We start from the raw sequence: 19,609 nt of genomic DNA, 5'->3' as shown, positions 1-19,609 counted from the left end.
GTGGCCTTTCTGTGTTTGTATGCCATGATGAAATAACTTTGGAGCAGGTCCAAACAGGATGAGCCAAGCCACCTGTGAGATTCATGAGAAATACTACTGGTCATAATATGATAGTATTATGAATCAAGTCTACTGTTAAAGGCTTCTCTAGAATATTTGGCATACTAAGTGATCCAGGGAGTGTTGCAAGATAATTTTGATCAAATAACTGATCTTCTTTTTGTATTTGCTGCTTTGTTTGTGTAATATTTTTTGTATTAAGATATGTATTTGCAACCACTTTACATGTTCAGTAAAACTGTGTGCAGAATGGCAGCATAACGAGATCATTTGGTGTTTAATTTCATTATTGTACATGATAATGTTTGCAACAGAGCATGGCTTTGTTTTGGGGTGTTATGAGCCAAAAGGCTAAGAACTGCTGGTATTTCTGGTAAGTGTCTTCCAGCACATTTTAGGGAGGATTTAAATCTAAACTCTTTAGAAGGCTTCCTTTTTGTTGAAACAGCAAAGCTGCTCTGACTGCAGTGGTGGGGAATGTCCTTAATTAGCCTAAACATTAGCTCTGTTTCAGCTCACTAGCTTGTAGCAGGCAAGGGGGAAGATGAGCAGAATAAAAAAAGGGGTAAAGGGGTGAAAAAGGGGCGGCAAAGGGGGAGTGTAGACAGGAGGAGAGAGGGGAAGATAGGCAGTGACCATAGAGTGCCATGGAACGGCTTGATGCTGTCTTGATTGAATCACGATTCTGGACGTTTTAGCACTGTCACCTGCGTTTCTTTGCATCTGTCAGTCTGTCTTCAACATCTGTAACACCGTTGTCATTGTGGAAGCACTGGTGGTGTTGGTGTGCTGACACTTGCATGTCAGCCACCAGGCTTGTCTCTCTTGGACAATAGATTACAGAGAAATCCGTCTGCGTGGCTTGGTTAAATATTGGGCAGTAGCCAACTGTCTGTTTGTGTGTGTGTTTGATGGAGAGTGGCAATGAGCACGTAACGGCTCAATACGGGAAGGGCTGTCACCCGAGCCAAACTGTGACCATAAATTGTGGTGTATCCACCATGTTTCAACATGTCTGTGACTGATTATTTTTATCAGGCAAACACATCTCTGGTTGGAGGTTTTCTTTTTTTAATCCTAGGATCCCCACATAGTACAGATTTATTTTTGATGGAGACCTCCATTTCTGGTTAAATAAAGTTGTTTATGCTATTTTTTCCTCTTTTGTCCTGATCATAAATATATCTTTTGTTATTGGAGGACCTTTTTTTTCTCATTAACCAAAACAGGTTCTGCCAGCAAGTATTTCTGCTTCACTAACTAAACAAAATGAGCGATAGCTGCTTGCTTGTCTTTTCTTCCATCTTTTACATCATAAGAATAAAGAACACACACAGACAAACACACCTGCTTTTGTTAAGGGGGTTTGGCAAGCTTTAGCTTTAGCTCGGTGTGTTGGCCATTAGGGAGCAAACTGCGAACTGAGTAATACTTCAAAAGGACAGATGCAGCATTTGTGTATGAATGGGTGTGTGAAAATGTTTTTGTGGGTGTGCATGTGTGGATAACCTGTCCCAGTGTGTTTGTCCATGGCTGAACGGTTGGCTAAGCTGTTGAATAACTTTGGTTTAAAGTCTGACTGATAATAGATTCTTTTAGGCTGATAACTGGCATTTGAGAGTTTGAGATAATCAGATATAATCAGATAAGGATACATGAGCTAAGAAGTTTTTTTTGAATAGTCACATAATATCAGCAAACATAGATAAGGATTCCTTAAACTTTTTTCTATTAACATTATTATTATTATTATTCATTTATTCATTTTTTGTATTAGAAAGAATTGTAATCATCTAAAAAATAAGCTTGTCAGTTATGACAACACTTTTTAATTGGCAGGTTTAGTCTTGATGCAAATGAAACAGGTTGTGTCAAAAACATACTGTCATCTCATGTTCTTTGTTGGCGGATGACCTTGCCCCATCACTCATCTCTATGACAGGTACATACACGTGTGTCAGGGTGAGATTACATGCAGTTCCCAGGAAATAGCTACTCCGCCTCACTGCCTGGTTTTGTGTATTTATATTGCTCTTTCCTTAGTTTTTCTTTCTTTTATACTTCTGGTTTGTCATTCCAGTCATCCTCCAGACGACCGCAGTTTGACCCTGGTATTTTCTCAGTCTGGTGCACAATCATTCGTCCATCTCTTCATTCTCTCTTTCCAACTCTTCTCTTTGTTTATCTCTTCTGTCTGCAACTCTCACCCTTTAACAGATTCTTTTTCTCTTCACTCCTTCACTTCTTTCCTTTTTTGTCTCTTGTTCTTTTCCTCAGTCTTTCATTGCTCTTCCTGCTGTCTACTCTCTGCTATGCTGTTTGTCTCTGAACTTGTCTTCCTTGCTGCTATCTGTTTGCTCTCTCTCCCTCTCCTTCTCCTTCTCTCTCTCTCTCTCTCTCTCTGTCTATAAATAGCAGTCTCGTGGGCTGGAGGTGTTAGCTGCAGCAGCAGCAACAGCAGCAGCACATGATTCATATTTCTGATGTTTCATATTCTGCCTTCTTATTTACCTTCACTAGTCTTCTCACCGGACTCTTCTCTTCTCTCCTCTCCTCTCCTCTCCTCTCCTCTCTGCTCCTCTAATCTTCTCTTCTCTTCTTTAATCTTCTCTTCACACATGACGGCATCTGGATCATATTCAAATTACTTTCACCCCAGTAAACTCTGTGTGTGTGAGTATGCTCCCTGAATAGAGGCCATGAACAATCATGGCCTCCATTCATCAAGCAGTCTCCTCTTCAAACTCCCACATAACCTCCAACTTCTCTCCTACAACTGCTGAGTGGTTAAACAGAGAAGAGGCTGGTTGCATGGGGAAGGTAAATGTATGAAACTGAAGCTAGCAAGTAAATCTCTGCAGATCACTGAGACACACAGGTATATGGCACACAGACCTGTTCAGAAGTGAAAGATCTCTCCTGCAGGGTCAAAGTGAGGTCTGTCTCTATCAGCTGTTACAACACGAAGGTTCAGTAGTAAACCAGAGGAGTGATCTGAATTGCTGGGAAGACGATTGCCTTAGGAAAAATAAATTCCATAAAAGTTTTATTTGCAAACTGTGCTGCTGACTGTTTGTTTGTATTTGTTTGAGGAGTCTGTGCAGGAAGGTGTTTTGTTAATGGAAACTTCACAACATTAATATGTGAGCAAGATGTGGGATATCAGTGCGAGGTAATTTGAAAAAAACAGTTTGTTGATTATCAGTTTCTTGAATCAGTTAAAATATCTTATATCCATAATAGCAGATATAGACAACAGAGGCTGTGGTTGTCACATTAACTGCAAATATGAAAAGATGTATACACACACGTTTCCACAAAGCCAGGCACAGATATGCATATTTATGTAAACTTAACCAGTGTATGCAGATGGACACAAGGTGGGATAAGCATACGTGCAACCGTCCACGTCAGTGCATCCACACGCTGACATGCTTGGAAACACACACAAACACACACACGGAGAAGCACTGAAGGTTCCATTGAGTAGAGGGGTCTGAGGTCAGATTTAGGGTCAGCACTTGGGTCACTTAAGGGGTCCTTTGGGGGAGACCCTCTCAATGATGATAGATTAGCAGAGACAGATAGAAGAAGGAGAAGAAGAAGAAACGAGAAAAACTCACCCAGCACATGAATCATATCTGATATCCTGTGCTGATTTCAGAGGATGGTGTGTGTGCGTGCCAGTCCCTCATCACTCTTTGTTATTGGTGAACTGATGAGGCAGATGGTTTGGTATTCAGTAAGAAAACTTTACAGCACTGGTAAATTTCAGTTCCGCTCCTGAGTTTGTCCATGTTAGCCTCTACCGTGACTATTAATCCAGGTAGACAGACTGTGGATGACTCCCAGTGTAAAGTAAGACACACATGCAGTCAATCACTCCACAAGTTCTGGAGTTCCACAACGTTTAAAAGCTATTTTTATGACAACATTGTTAATTGATATAAATCAAGGTGATGGCAGTTTATTGTCCAGAATCTCAGCAGCACCTGTCAGTGAACTATGTCAGTGCACAACAGCAGCAATTTAACAGGTACCTTGTGAAAGATTTATGAAGGTAACACACCTCCTCATTGTCCTTCTATCAAGTTTGCACCCAGCAAAACACCATATTGCCACGCGAGAACATGCCACTGATGTTTTTCTTTTTTAATTGCTCCTCATCTATGAGGCTGTGTAGCTAGAAATGTAAAGGACTATCTGCACTATCTGCTATCACGTCAGATTTTGCATTCCCTGCTCAGTGGGTGAATCATGATGGTAATATTTTAAGAGGGTGGGGTTTAGACAGAAATGCAGGCTGGAGTTAGAATAGTTTGATTCCCTGTGCCCGTGATATGCTAAGTGCCTTTTGCAGAGAGCCCCATAATGATAAATAGCCCTGCTCTGATATTTCCATAAGTGTCACAGTGTTTCAGAACATGACTGATAGAGAGAGGGTGTTGTTCAGGTTTTTATCAGAGAAATTAATGATTTACCCCGAACTTCCAACCACAACATTCACACGCACACATGCTGCTGTATGTGTTGGCACAGCACTTAGTATGGACAGGTATGGGAAGCCTTTTGAAGCTGTGGTTCTGATGGATCATGTCGTAGCGCACTCGCTTCTCTCTTCCCTCTCAGGGTTTGCCCGTGAGTGAATCTGAATTGCTGCCAGTTGTCACGTAAAGTGTATTTTCCCACAGAAGCTGTTTTAACAGGCAGCCAGTTAAAGTGAAGCTGGCTTTGAAAAACCAAATGTATTCATCAATGCAAACATCCTGCTGGAGCAGCACATCCTTTAGCCGTGCACCCACACACGACTGTGTCTTTGTACTGTACAGTGCCTGCCTACCTCTTACTCTATTTCTGCCCGACTCTCGAACTTTCTTACCTACTTTCTTCTTCCCTTTGGCTTCAACCTGTTTTTCTGACCTCCCATAAACCTCCAGTTGCGTGATGCAACACGTGTTTGTGTATGTGTACACGTGCTTTTGTGTGTTTTTATCTCAGCCAGAAAGCCTAGTAGAGCCTTTTCTGTTGACATTACCCCCTCTTTTTCTACCCCCCCTTTGCTGGACGAACTTTTCCAGATTTTTCTTTTTTCCCCGCTTCCATCCAGGAGTGTGTATATGCTTTGACCTATGTCATGTATTTAATGTGTGTTGATGACCTGATGCAACAATCATTGCCAGCAGTCATTGCTAAGATTTGGTAGCCCATCACGTTCTCACCTCATCTACTAGAAATTCAAACCAGCATCATTCACAGCCCTGCTCAGTTTATCTTCAGGCGGTTGATGCTGTGCTTCGAAGAATCTGACACATGAAAAGAAAAGAACAGGATCAGTGTCCTATTCAGTGTCTCTTTCTTCCTTGGCCTGACCCTTAGGTCATCTTATGCTTCATTGTATGGATATTTTATGCAGTAATTGTGTTAACCTAGGCTTGGAAATCACATGATCATTGCTCATTGTTGTCATTGTTCCAAAGACAAAAAGTCGAACATCTTTTATACTGTACCACATTCAGGTATGAAATAGAGCATAGGCACAGTGAGAGGTTTTGTTACAGTTCATGTGTGTGTGCACTCTTGCCTTTGTGAGTTAAGGATTTTTTTTTTTTTTTTCTGAGTGTGTGTGCACGTGGATGCTTAAAGATTGTGTGTGTGCACAGTGACAGCAGTATGAGCCCGGCTATTGTATAAGGCTTTGTAAAGCTAATTGTCGCCAGATGTACTTTGTGATTAATTACAGCGTTTCCTTTCAGAGGCGACAGAGCTGTACATTATTGTAATTATCTAAATTCTCTCCTCATAAGAACGTCTGCCAACCATTACACCAAAACAGAGGCAGGTGAAATAACAAACTCACTTGTTAAGCTTTGGGATGGGACACAAAATGGGTCACAGGTTGAACTCTGGTGAGACCTCGATTTAAAAAAAAAAAAAAAAAAAAAAAAAAAAGTAGTTTTAATGTTTGTGTTAAGGTAACTTTAAAGCCTGTTGTCATAAGGTGAAATGTTATATGTGGCTTCGGGTCTCAGAACAACATTCAGCAGGAACTAATTACCAATTTTATGATATGGTCAGTGAATTCTTAAACTTTCTTAAATATAGTTTTAAGAAAAGATTATGTGAGTAGTTGGTCCGGAGGCCTGGTGAAAGAAATTAGCAGCAATATAATGAGGACAAATCTTTCTAACTTAAAAAAAAGTTAATTTTGTGCCTTTTATGTTTTAAACAAGCGATTTTGATTGTCACTTTATGAATAAACCTTTTAACTTTCTCCTTTATAAAAGTGTCTTTGTTAAAAGTTTTATTCTGGGCTCGTGGTTATCAGGGTATAATAGTTTGCTCAGGAAAAGGTTGTTACATTGTGTGTGAATTGGTGCGGTAGTCTCATTAGCGAGGCCTCGTTGTCATTATTACACTTATCTTTCCTGAGAATGAGACTCATTATTAAGTTAGTTCTGCAATTCTGCTTTTGTTTCAATTGACAGCTCATTATCTGGGCTGTCTCCCCCCCGCCCACCCCCCTTCAGCCATCTCCCCCCCGCCCACCCCCCTTCAGCCATCTCCTCCTCCTCCTCCTCAAATCCCATCTTCCATCGTGTCCCTCTCTCAGGCCCTTTAGCTTTCCTTCTCTGTGCTTCTGATCAGCCATTAACATCTGTCGCTCTTCTACTTTCCTCTCATCTTCCTTTCCTCATCTCTTCTTCTGCTCTTCTCCCATCTGTCCTCCTCCCACTGTCCCCTCCTATTTTTACTTTCCTCACATATTTCCCTCACTTTCATCCTCTCCTCCTGCAGGTCTTGAACCTCACCTCACTCATTTCCTGTCTCTTCACAGTTTTCTAGCCTCCCACTACTCAGTTTTCTCTTCCTCTTCTTTTACTTATTCACTCAATGAACACTCTTGCAAGGTCTAGGATGAAGTTTCAGTTCAGCAAAAGAAAATCTAAAGTAGGATAACTGGGTCTTCATCCAGCAGTGGCCTCATCTCTCCTTGACTGTCTAGTGTGTTTGTGAAGCGGTGATTTTCCTTGACAAAGGCAGTGTGTGTTTCTAGTTGATGTAAGCGTTAGACTGACTCAGTCCTTGTGACATTGACATCTGTCTCTCAGCGAGGCATTACTGAGACAGACAGGCACCTCTGCAGTAACCCTACACCGCAAGCGTTTGTGTGTGTGTGTGTGTGTGTGTGTACATGATGTTCTCACAGTTATTGCATCATTGTGTCATATAATCCGACCTTCATTTCTGCCTCCCTTGTCCTTTCTCTGCTCGTCTCCTCTCGTCTTTTCTCCTGTCATCTTTCCTTCTCTCCAACCCCCCCCCCCCCTCGTCTCCTCATCTAGATCTGCTGCTGCTTACACAGTTGGCTGGACTTTAGCTGTCAAGGAAACCGTTATCTTGTCATGTTTCCTTGAGATTTCTGTGAAATGCCATTATTCAAAAGGGTACTTCTTTGCTTGTTTGTTAGTGAGAAGGAGTAGGTAATGTGTGGAACATTTCTGCACTGTGTGTCATCGTAACAGGAAAGACTTCAGAGGACAAATATGCCCATTTCCTCTTCCTCTAACCTCACTTCCGTCCTCACCACTGCTCTCACCCCTCCTCCTCACTTCCCACCCCTGTTTTGTCGGTCACATTTGCGCACAGTGTCTGCATCTGTAAATGTGACATCATTACTTGTGCATTTATTATGGCCTTTTAAATTAAAAGAAAAGTGAATTCATTCGTCAGGTATCTCTCTAATGTTGGATATGATTTCTAACATTCTCAGTTAAACATGTCTGCTTCAAATCACTTGTGTGTCTGAGACAGTGCGATAGAGACAAAAGTACAAGAAAAACTAGGCTAATGTCTTGTAACAGTGTGCGCTTTGGCTGTAATGGACTCTCATCTGGAACAAATTAACCCCAAAACCTGCATGTAACAAAACAGCAGTCAGTCATCAGAGAGAGACCCACAGAGAAACACATACAAATACAGCGGACAGCGTACATGCACACCAACACACACTCACACGTCTGTTTGGCTGCTGGACGTTTCTGGAGCCCGTCCAGTTGTCTGTCACAGATTACTTCGGCCTCTGGTGCACGGCTCTGTCGGTAGCCTGTATCTGTTTAACGTCTCTAGTTACCCTGTCAGAGCTGGAGCCTAAATCAGTTCCTCTCCTTCGTCTCAACTAACCAGCTGCCGAGGAAATATAGGCCACGGCGAGGGGAGGAAAAGGGCAGAGAGACACAGACTGTACGACAGAGGGGACCATAGAGATATGAAGGAGACAAAGAGGGAAGAAAAAGTATTGGTGATTTATAAATTTGATGTTTTGACTTATTTTTCATCCTCTCGTTCACATTCACCTCCTTTTCCACTCATTTCCAGCTCTCCCGCTGTCTCGTTCCCTCTCTGCTGTTCTCTTGACATTAGCTAATCCCTCTTTTATGTTTATTGTATAGGTGAGAGGTGTGGCGTGGTGTGTCTTTGTGTATTTATGCACACATGCACGTGGGTTTGCACTGTTTGTGTATTCTTTTTCATACATTATGTGCGTCTCTTCAGGGTTTCTGTTAATCTGCGGACAACCTCAGGAGCTTGCAGAGGAGTTAAACACAAGACCACTGCACAAGCACGAGCACACAAACACTCACACGCATCACTGACAGTGTGTAGTATTCTTAGAGTCAGTATCTGTTTGTGCCAAAGCTACTCTGTCTACATGTAAACACTCAGTTGGTTACTCTCACTAAAGTGGTTGTTAGGCTGACAGAGCATAAATATTAAAACGCACAGTTTTAATTGCTTGCTTGTACTCTCCCCTCCATCTGTGACCTAAAAATCTCTTTAGTTCCTCATAAATATATATTTTGATTCTTTCCTCATATTTTTTGGTGCGTTGCTACGGTTCCTGCTGCATTACCGGCACCAGTTGTCAGTTAATAGAATATCTTGGAGCTGGACAGCAGGAATGTACTTTCCGTGGCCTGCATGCTCATACGCAGACAAGATGCCATCAAAATGGGGACCCAGTCATCAAAACATTGCTTCATCAACATAATAGTTGTCCGAAACTCCGTAGTGTACCTTTAATAATACGTTTATCTCTCTTTCTAAAGTAAAAATGGTTGATTAGTTAATTCTGTCACCTCCAGAGCTTCCATTAGGATGGATCAGACTCCGTTTGAGTCCCCCAACACACACACACACACACTTAGTGTAACTTCTAGCTGTTTGCTTCATCAGAGCATCCATGTTGTTTGCAGCATTATATTAGACACAGAGTGCTGCTATGTGATTGGATGCCTATGGCTGTTGATGCTCTTTAAAGTGAAATCTGAGAAGTGCTAAAGTTCAGCTTGGGCGTTAATAGTGGAGGCCTGCATTTAATGGAGTGTAAAGGGATAGTCCTCCCACGTTATGTAATCGGTTTTTCTGGGACAGCCCTCGTCTTCTCTCGAACACTGGCCCTTAACCCGCTGTTAGATCATCAGTTACTGTAACAGTGTCAGGGCCTCGCTATAAGACGTCATTTACACCCTGTGGAATCCAGGGGGACTTGCACAAAAGCACATAGACACACACACATACACACACCACTTAACAACACACAGGCATGGATATATAATGTTTCTTGGTAATGAACTTCTGCCAGTAGCATCTGTTGGTATTTTAGTGGGCTTTAGCAGGGATTTTATCCATGATCCCCCTACAGCGTATGGGATGTTTCTTTTTGCTTCCATACACACTTGTTCAGTAGTGCTGTCTTTTTTTTTTTTTTAATCATTAGACATGTTACTCATCCAGGCATAGTGAAGAACATTTAAATGTCTGAGCTGTTGACATATGGGAAATGGATTGTGTCCATCAACATATCAGTCTCTGCGTGATCTGTTTGTTTATGGTGTGTTAACAGAGAGGCAGGTGGATGTACGCTATATTAAGGCTGCAACCTTTTGCACCCAAATATACTCACACACACACACACACACACACACACACACATACCCAGACATAGAAAAAAAATGTCTTACATATACTCACACAGAAACACAACTGCTTCATACATACTCGACTTACACACTTGACACACACACACACACACACTGCAGTGGCACGATGTGGCCTCCTCTGCAAAGGGTCAAATCCTTAAAAGTTCAAAGACGTTTTGGTCCCTTCAAGGCTGACAGGATTGCTGATATATGACGGTCATTACGTCCGAGTGTCTCATGATTCCAATTAATCTTTGTTATAGATCAAAGAGCATTTTACTGCCTAATCAATCAAAGAAGACATGCAAAACATGTACACAAAGTTTTACTAGATGCCACTTGTTTTTGAAGAATTTAACAGGCATGTTGTTTATTTAGAATCAGTGTTAAAGAAATAGATTAAATTATTTTCTCTCTAATTCACAGGAATTAAATTTTTTTTTTTTTTTAGTGATATCCTGTGCTTTCTCTCACATATTACTTGTCTCTTTCTGTCTTACATACACACATTGTAGCACATGCTCTTGCATGCAAGCATTTGGTCCATACGCAACTTGTTTACAACTTATTTCCACCGTGAAATCTTTCACTTCATTACATTGAATCCCCTGAACTTTCACACTCCTCCAGACCTTCTGTTTAAGATTACTCCTGATAATCTTCCTTTAATACTAATGTAATAATGAAGCTGACGCAAATAATAAAAAGGCTTCTAAAGTAAAACTATAAAACTTTGGATCCCTGTTTGATTCACGTGACTTCATTGGATCTTTGTTTCCTGTATGAGCGACAAAGGAGGCCATTGTTTGTTTCTAATCATTTCAATCAAAACCACAGTCAATGAATAGAGCTTTAGCTTTATTAGAGGCCTGAATATTGGAACAGGTTTGCTCAGCTGACTCAGGATTTGGGTATTAGATTGGTATTAGATTATTCGTTTGAGAATGAGGGAAAAATGTCCTGTAGCTTGAAGGTCACGGATTCATAGGTGTTTTAACCAAAGCACTCAGTCCTAGCAGCTCTGTGTTTTCAAGGTGGTATAAATGTTAAAGTTGATCATTTGTTTTTCCTGCAGCTGTCTCTGTGAACTTTGGAAGTCTGGCATGGCACCATATTTCACTCATTAGCTCCAAATTTGGGGATATTCCAGGTATAATGTGATTCTTTGTGCATGGTGTGCTGTTCTGTTAAGGATTAACACTTTAGAGGGGAAGAACTTTACACCAGAAGTTCCACTCATTATCCTCAGATTTCCTGTCATTACCCTTGGATCAGGATGACTGGATCAAGTGGCTGAACTGTGGGGTGTGATGTGGGAGGGAGGCCATTTTTGAAATGCATCCTGCTTGTATTCTGGGGGAATCCCGTGAATGGAAAAGAGGAAAGAAGTGGGTTGAAGATAGGAAACGATTGGAGAGGAGTGAGAGAGATTAAGGAGAAAGGAAAATGGAGGGAGGAGCAGTGAGGAGACGGGTGAGGAGGACGGATGGGAGATGAGGCGTGACCAGCAGAGCAGAGGGTAATGACTGCACTGGCGCATGGTGTGTCTGGTGGTGGGTGTGTGTGTGTGTGTATGTGTGTATGTGTGTGTGTGTGTGTGTGTGTGTGTGTGTGTGTGTGTGTGTGTGTGTGTGTGTGTGTGTGTGTGTGTGTGTGTGTGTGCGTGTGCGCACACAGCCAAGCACAGAGAGATGAGACAATGGGGTGCACAGTGAGTGGCAGGCTGAGATGGCACCTATTGTTAACACACAATTTCACAACATGTGCGCACGCACACACAGACACACACACACAAGGCTTGTTATTGATGAATGAGTTTGTTCATAGCGTCTGTTAAAAATCACACAAAAAAAGATAATCAGTACGTTCCTCCTATAGGAGATTGATACCTCATCGTACTTTGTGGAGCACATGGTTGCTTTCATTGTTCGCAAAAAAGTAAACAGAAACATTACAAACAATATAATGAACACGTCACTAATAACTATATTTCCAAAGAACATGGAAAGGAAGCCAAAGTGTATGTGTCTCACCGCATTTTCTGCGGGAACGACAGATTTTCAGCCACAACCAGGTCAGACTATAGTTCACACATGCACACATGCACACAGACACATGGCCCTGGTTACTGCAATAGGTAGAGTGGTGATTGATGGGGAAACCAAAAACCTCCTAACTAGGAGGAAAGAAGGAGGGAGGGAGGGCGGGTGGTGATGGAGAAACAAAGAGCGAGTGAGGCAGTCGGAAAGAGAAGCAAGAAGAAGACAAAAAAAGATAAAGCAAACACATGGGGGATACAGGAGGAGGGTGTGAACAAGCAGACTCAGATTTTGGTGTGTCCTTCGTTTTTGTCGGTGCAATAAGCTAAAACGTCTCATAAAATGATTTTTTACTGGAGCTCATTCATCCACTTTTCAATCATTCTTATTCATAACAGATGCTCTCTCTCTCTCTCGCACACTCATGCTGGCTAACCATAACAAGCTGTGGTGAGGGTACTGGAAAGGTTTGGGTTTGTGTGTGCGCAAGCGAAACATGTACATATGTGTGTCTTTTTGGGTACATGTTAGGTATGTAGATGAGTGTGTGTGTGTGTGTGTGCTGTAGGGGGTTTGTGGTTCTTTGCAGGAGAGCATTTCCAGAGTGTGGGGGGTCTGAGAGACACTTTGGCTACATACTAATGGAGCACACTGGGACTCACACACACACACACACACACACACACACACACACACACACACACACACACACACACACACACACACACACACACACGACCCCACCATGAGCCCCTATCCACCACCACTGTAGTTCTTTTACTGTACATAGAAACAAATCAGCTCATTCACTGAACCGAGAGGCTTAATGTAATAAAGATTTACAGGCTCTGATTTTTCTCTCAAGTTACACATCGATATTCATCTGAAATGTGGGTCAGGACGTGAAGGTTGCACAGAGGAAAACCAGATTCGTTCAACAACAGATGCTGGAGAAACTGGGATAAAACGTTTATAGTTTATTTAGGCTCCCAAAAGAGGTTACGTGATTATGACAAAAAACGATGCTGCCAGTTGTTCTGCTACGTGTTGGAATAATGATTTTAAGGCAAAACTATTAGGTCATGTTCGGTTTCAGGGAAGAAAAATGTTTCATAGGTTTTTTTTTTAAATTATCACTCTCCCTCTCATACTCTTTATTGTATTCTTCATGTACAACGTGTATTTTAGGGTGCAGCTGCAGACCTTGGCAGAGCCTGTGTCTTTTTCATCATGTGGTTTTAAACTAAATCATCTCTAAATGCTTTCGGCAATAAAAGCTTTTCATGAACTGGCCCTAAGTAATCATTTTCATCAGTGTCTTTGACCCTGAGCATACTTTTTATGCTCCGCACGCAGTTTTCTTAACTTGATTTTCATCTTGGTCACATGGGTGCATGTAACACATCTATATGTGTGTTATATTTGTAATATTACTCATATAGGGTGAATAATATCACTCAAGTAAACAGTAATCAGCTGTGGAACATCCCTGTGTACAATGATGTGTGTTTAATTTTGAATGTATGGCCATAATTAATGTGCATAAACTGAGTTGAAGGATTTTGATCCAGGTATTTTGTGCACTCAATGCTTCATCTGTTGAATGCTGCTCTGCAGCCAGCCCTACTGTTCTGATTTGGAGAGGAGGTCTGCATATCTGATTAAGCCCCTTGTTGAATTGTGTGTGCATGGTTAATAATTTTAATTTTATTCATTTAGTCTAAAAGGACACACAGCTGAAGTATAAACTGCCATTTAACATGAAAAAGTTATTGGAAAAAAACTGCTGCAGGTGAAAAGATGATCCAGTTCTCTTACTGCAGTGATGTTGATTTAAGGTCAGGTGATACCTGTTTTGAATGCACACAACACAAGCATGTGCGTGCTGAAACTTCGGTAGTCCTGCAGGCGTTTTTCCTGAGAAACAAGAGCAGAAATTGGTGAGAATCCCAAGGAAATAAGTGGATCTCAGTTCTCAGTGCTGATAAGCACTTCTGTGGTAGGATTGTAAACTCTACCAGTCCCAGGTAACGGGACTTACTTTGATCTAAAACCTACTCGCTTGTGAAACAATAAAAGTTCCTGATGATTTGTGAATTTACCATCCAGTGTGTCAAACAGAACAGTTTCCTTCCCATCCTTCCATTCTGGATTTGTTTTGTTCCCTCTGTAAACAAAAATTAGATTCATATTATATAATGGAAAGCATGAGAGAGGGATCATATGCAATTATTTATGCTATATTTAGTCTTCCACTGCCCCCGAGAGAAACGAAGCACTTTGGACGACATCCTGTGAGTTTTGTGCCCAGGAACTCTTCTTTTACCACGTCAGAGTGTTTATTGAATTCTGAATTTTCTGGCACTCGTGGTGTTGTCTTCTGTTGCGACCTCCGTCCATCTGGTGCTGTGAGTGCTGCTCACTCGCCAGGGTGCAGCAGACCAGAGCAGATGATCACAGAGTGTTAAAGCACAGTGGGATGTCCAGACTAGATGAGTTGATCAGAGGGTTTCGGCTTTCAGCCTCTCTGCAGGAAGCTGCACAATGCTTTAACACTGCTGATTCAGTTTCTTGCCCCCTGTCTGGCTGCCTGGTTGTATGTGGGTGTATGTATGTGCAGAAATAGGGCAGACAGACTTAGAACTGACTGTCACTCACGCAGGGATGTATAGGTGGCTTCTTTCAAGTCCTCAGATAGGTGAGAGGAGGATAGTGAGTAAGCAATGCAGGGCTTAGAGAGTGAGAAGTCCTTATGTCGAAAAGAAGTCTGTGTGTGTGTGTGTGAGTGTGAGTCAGATAAGAAGCTGCAGATTTGAGTGAATAGGCTTGTCTAGCTTAGGTGTGTGTTTGTGTGAGCCTGTGTGTATTAGAAATAGAGAGAGAGAGAGAGGCTTGGATGGAGAGTGAGAGGGTTTCTCTGAGTCTGACAAATTCAAGTCTCATGATGTTTTGAAGCTCAGAGGAGAAAAGAAGGGATAAAGAGAGTGGGGGAAAGAGAGAAAGAAAACAACCACTCTCAACAAGAAGACTTGGCTCAAATTAATTCTTTAAATACCCACGTCATCGCAGCAATTTCACGAACTAAACGTGGCTTCCAGATCTGTGTTTACTCTATCTGATAAATCATATACTGTGTGTGTGTGTGTGTGGGAGATGTGTACCCATTTATACAGAAGAATGAAGAAGGAAACATTAATAATGATTAGGAAGCCCCCCTAGACTTGCTGTCTGCTCGCATCTGTGGGCACATACACACACAAACACACACACACATACACATACACACTCATGCACACTCAATAAGAGAGCAAGACAGAGGGAGAAGTAATCTTCTAGTGTCCTGAGGGAGGTGTCTAACAGCGAAATGGGTGGTCAGGGTCTTTTCTAAGTGCTGCCGGGAAATGGAATGTTGGCTTCCAGTCAGTCAGGTGGCCTACGGCTATTGTCATGTGACCACACGGGTCACGTGGTCATAACGGGCAAACGAAGGAGAGTGAGGGAGAATGGGAGTAAGGGTTAGTGAGCTCACACGGATGTTTCTGTGTGTCAGTTGCTAATGGGCCATCATCACTGAAAGGCTTCGCTGTGGGATGAAGGGATAAGCTGATATGGGACCTAAAACACACACGCACACACAGACTCGTTCCACTTTCCCTGTGGGAACAGTCCCTGACATAATGCATTTCCTAGCCCTTTACCCTAATCTTAACCTTCTCAAATAAATGTCTAACCCTAACGTAAACCTAATCCTAATCCTAACCCTAAAACCAAGTCTTAACCGTCAAAAAGCAATCTCTACCCATGGGGAACCTCCGTCTTTGTCCCCATGGTGACGCGAGTCCCCTTGGGTTTGTGTACATTCACGTTAAAGTCCCCACTGGGATGTAAGAACAAGTACACACACATACACACACACCTAGACCCACAGATTCTACACACATTAATGGGCTCAGAAACACACTGAAGCTTTCAGAGTTTTTCTCTCTCGCTCTGTGTGTGTGTGTGTGTGTGTGTGTGTGTGTGTGTGTGTGTGTCCGTAAGTCATATGATATAGATGAGGCCCCAGGTTATACAATATGACAATATGAGATCATCACCTCAGAGATTGTCCTAATCTCTGAAGCAGCTCACAAGGTTTTTAATAGCTTTATAACATTTCAAAAGACTCACCGTGACCGGGCAGAATCTTCAGTGCTGAGTTGTTGATTGGTTGGTGCAGTGGGTGTTTTTTTTGGGGGGGGTATTTTGTGGCTCTGTTACAAAATCAGGGAGTGTAGCTTTAAACCATTTGAATGATTGATGGCGAGCATGTTCTTTGTCTCGGATGGTTCGCGCTAATGCACTGGATGCGTTTGTTTTTTAGTGTAATTCATATTCAAATGAAATACTCGAATGAAACAATGCAGCGCTATTTAAAAAAAAAAAAGGACACCATTCACAACATTTTATCTGTGTACTTGAAAGATGCCAGATTGTTTTTGATTTATTGAATGAAACAATGAAACAGTCAAGGTGCTCCTCATTGGACCTCTTTTTAAAACTGGTTGCCATGGTGATAGTCCTGATAATGTTGCAGGAGTAGGTGTCTAACCTCCAACGTCTGATCTCGCGTCACCTTAAAAATACTGTTGCTTCTTTAAATGCAGCCTAAATTTCTTCATGCTCCTCGTTCACTCTGTGTTTGAGTTATTGTCATCTATACTTCAACACGCCCAGCCTCTGTGTCAGTGCAGCTGCTCTTTGTTGTGTTTGTCTGCAGACCAGTCTGTCTGTTCAGTTGCCTGTAATTTCATCCTCTAAAAGGGTCACAGACATTATGAAATGTTCTGGCTGTGTGTCACGATTTGCTCTCAAAGCACAAATTTCTGTTTGTTCCAGGTTAATTGAAACACCTCTTTCAGATTTGTTTTAACCTGCTTTTTTTTTAGTAGTATTATTATTAGTATTTCTGGTGCAGCCTACTTGTAACTGCAAGTTAGCTGTGAAGACTTTATATTTGGGATGAACAACTTAATAATTTAGAGTCACAGAGGAAGTTGCAACCATATTTGGACTTAAAATCCTCAGAGTATTCAGGTTTCATCACCTTACTCTGAATTTGTTTATTTTTGGGGCAGTGATGTGCTGGATGTGTCAGCTACGGTTAGACACAGAGCTGATGAAGATACTAGAAACATCAATGAGCAGACACACATAGACAAAAGCAAATAAGCACATGCACACACACGCAGCACAAATTCTCATAAATTACTAAATATATAGCCCTTCAAATTTCAACAGACCATAAATAATTGTTTAATTAAAAGTAGAAAAAGTAATGCAAAGTAATCTAAAACAACAAAAAATAATAATGAATTGTTTAGGTTTTTTTTTTTTCTCTTCACAACACAGGCTAGACACAAATGATTGTCTGACAGCTTTTACACATGTTCATGTACAAATACACACACAAGCACACTTCTTTACAAGATCAAACCTGTGCACACTGCCCTTTGCATCTGTGTTTATTGAGGATTCAGTGGTAGAGCTGGAATGCCCATTAAACTCTGTGTGTGTATATGTGTTGGACTTTTCTAAGAAGCTAGTCTTCCACAGGATGGAAGAATGTAGGCTGTAACTTTCTTTTCTTAGCCTGTTTTGGTCAAGCTCTCACTGGGTGTCCACGGCCACAGCTAATAATCACCATAATGCACCAGAAGAGAGACATGGCTGTCTGCACAGCTAGCACTGACAAGGAAGACACTACAGTGTAAAAGTTCAAATAAATAAATAAATAAATAAAACACCAGCAGCTTCTTCTGTGAATTCAAATCAGTTTATTTATAAATCATTTTAATAAACCAGTTTGTCACCAAGTGCCTCACAAGGAAATGAAGCAGGGACTGTAAAAGAAAAAGGACAGATCAAAATACTGACTCACTGTAATGGATGTTTGTGGTTGCTTTGAGTTAAGATGAAAGGACAGTGTATTGTTTCATCTGTGTCCAAATCCTTCTCTGCAGCTGTGTTTTAATGCAATACGGTGACATTTTCTGATTGTACCTGGTCTCATAGTTCACCAGAATTTGTATTTTAATAGCACATTTAGAACCTGCATCGGTGTTAGATATAAAAGATGATTTGTGTCTTGTTGTCAAACCATAGTTGGACTCATGCTTTGCAGGCATTTATTACTTCTCCTCTCCTCCCATTTTTTTTCCTCTTCTCTTATTTAGAATTCCTCTCCACCCCTCCAAACCTCTTCCTCCTTGACTTGATTGTAATCACACTCTCCATAATTGTGTTGTACTGTTAAAACAGCATGTTTTGTTTGGGTAGAATCTTCTTCCCTCAAGATTTTAGATTGACAATGTTTCCTTTGTGTTGTGGATGTATGACTAATTTTCCTCTTCTGTCTTGTGTGTAGGATCGTAAGCTGTCCAAGTCCGAGCGACAGCGCTTCAAAGAGGAGGCCGGGATGTTGAAGGGTCTCCAGCATCCTAACATTGTCCGCTTCTATGACTCGTGGGAGGGACCATGCAAAGGAAAGAAATGTATTGTTCTGGTCACTGAGCTCATGACATCTGGCACGCTTAAAACGTGAGTACACGAGAGATAAAATCAGTTTTCCCTGATAACAATTTAGGAAATTAACACAAATTTGCAGTGTTGTTGGTGCTCATGCACAACAAACACACACTCTAACACTGTCAATCACCCATCACCTGTTTCCCCCCCTTTGCTTTTGAAGGGCACTGTCATTACAGATGATGACTCACCTCCAGTTTTTTGTTGAAATGTAAAATCTACACACACACACACACACACACACTCACACACACACACATACATATGCACTCATACAATTTGCACATTTCTGTATTTGCACTCTGGAAATAGCCTTTCACAGTTGTGTCATAAGCCCTTCACATCCCAGCATGATTTCTGTGCCGAGTGCAGCTGTTAGTGGGTTTTCTAGTTCGTCTTGAATCATTGTATGTACAGTATGTGTCAGTGTGTCTGTTATGTACTGTATTTATGTGACTGAGTGCCTTTCTAACCTGAAAGAATGAAATGATTTCACTGCACAATCACTCTGTACTGTAGCACTATCGATTCCTCCTCCTAGTTATGGTGTTTGAAGCATATTTTCACCCGATTTTAGCCTCAAATACGCAGAATTAGCTGGTAAAGCTCATGAATCATGGGTAGGCTTGTTCTTATGTGTTACAAACTGTACATCTGTACATGTGTAACATCAATAACAGGGGCGTCTGTCAGTCTCTGTCCTCAGTCTTTGCCTCCCTCCCCTGAATTCACTGTGGAGAATTGATGTGTCTGTGGCCGTCATTGTCCGTGCTATGACCGCATGCCAGTCTCTCTGCTGTACAGAATGGATGTTCGACTGTGAATGCGAAAGCGATTGTTGAGCTCCTGAAACAATAAAAGCTTAAATGCGGGGCGAGTGGCACACGGCGTGCCCCATGCAGTGCATCGTGGGACATCGGCACCTGCACCCTGCCAGCTGCTGCTTCTGCTGCAGATTCCTCT

At 41.7% G+C, this 19,609-nt stretch overlaps 1 protein-coding gene across 3 annotated transcripts in view; it reads left to right on the top strand.

Moving 5' to 3' along the window:
• Nucleotides 1–19,609, top strand: part of wnk1b (WNK lysine deficient protein kinase 1b) — an 82,624-nt gene that overhangs the window by 19,239 nt on the left and 43,776 nt on the right. For all 3 annotated transcript variants that reach the window (XM_041030374.1, XM_041030373.1, XM_041030375.1), the window contains exon 3: nucleotides 18,486–18,658. In XM_041030374.1, the coding sequence (XP_040886308.1) occupies nucleotides 18,486–18,658 (173 nt within the window). The remainder of the gene's footprint in view (nucleotides 1–18,485; nucleotides 18,659–19,609) is intronic.

The sequence above is a fragment of the Toxotes jaculatrix genome, chromosome 22, assembly GCF_017976425.1.
Source record: "Toxotes jaculatrix isolate fToxJac2 chromosome 22, fToxJac2.pri, whole genome shotgun sequence".
NCBI classification, from domain to species: domain Eukaryota; kingdom Metazoa; phylum Chordata; class Actinopteri; family Toxotidae; genus Toxotes; species Toxotes jaculatrix.
Note: the sequence above shows the minus strand (reverse complement) of the source record. Positions and strands in the feature narration are given on the sequence as shown.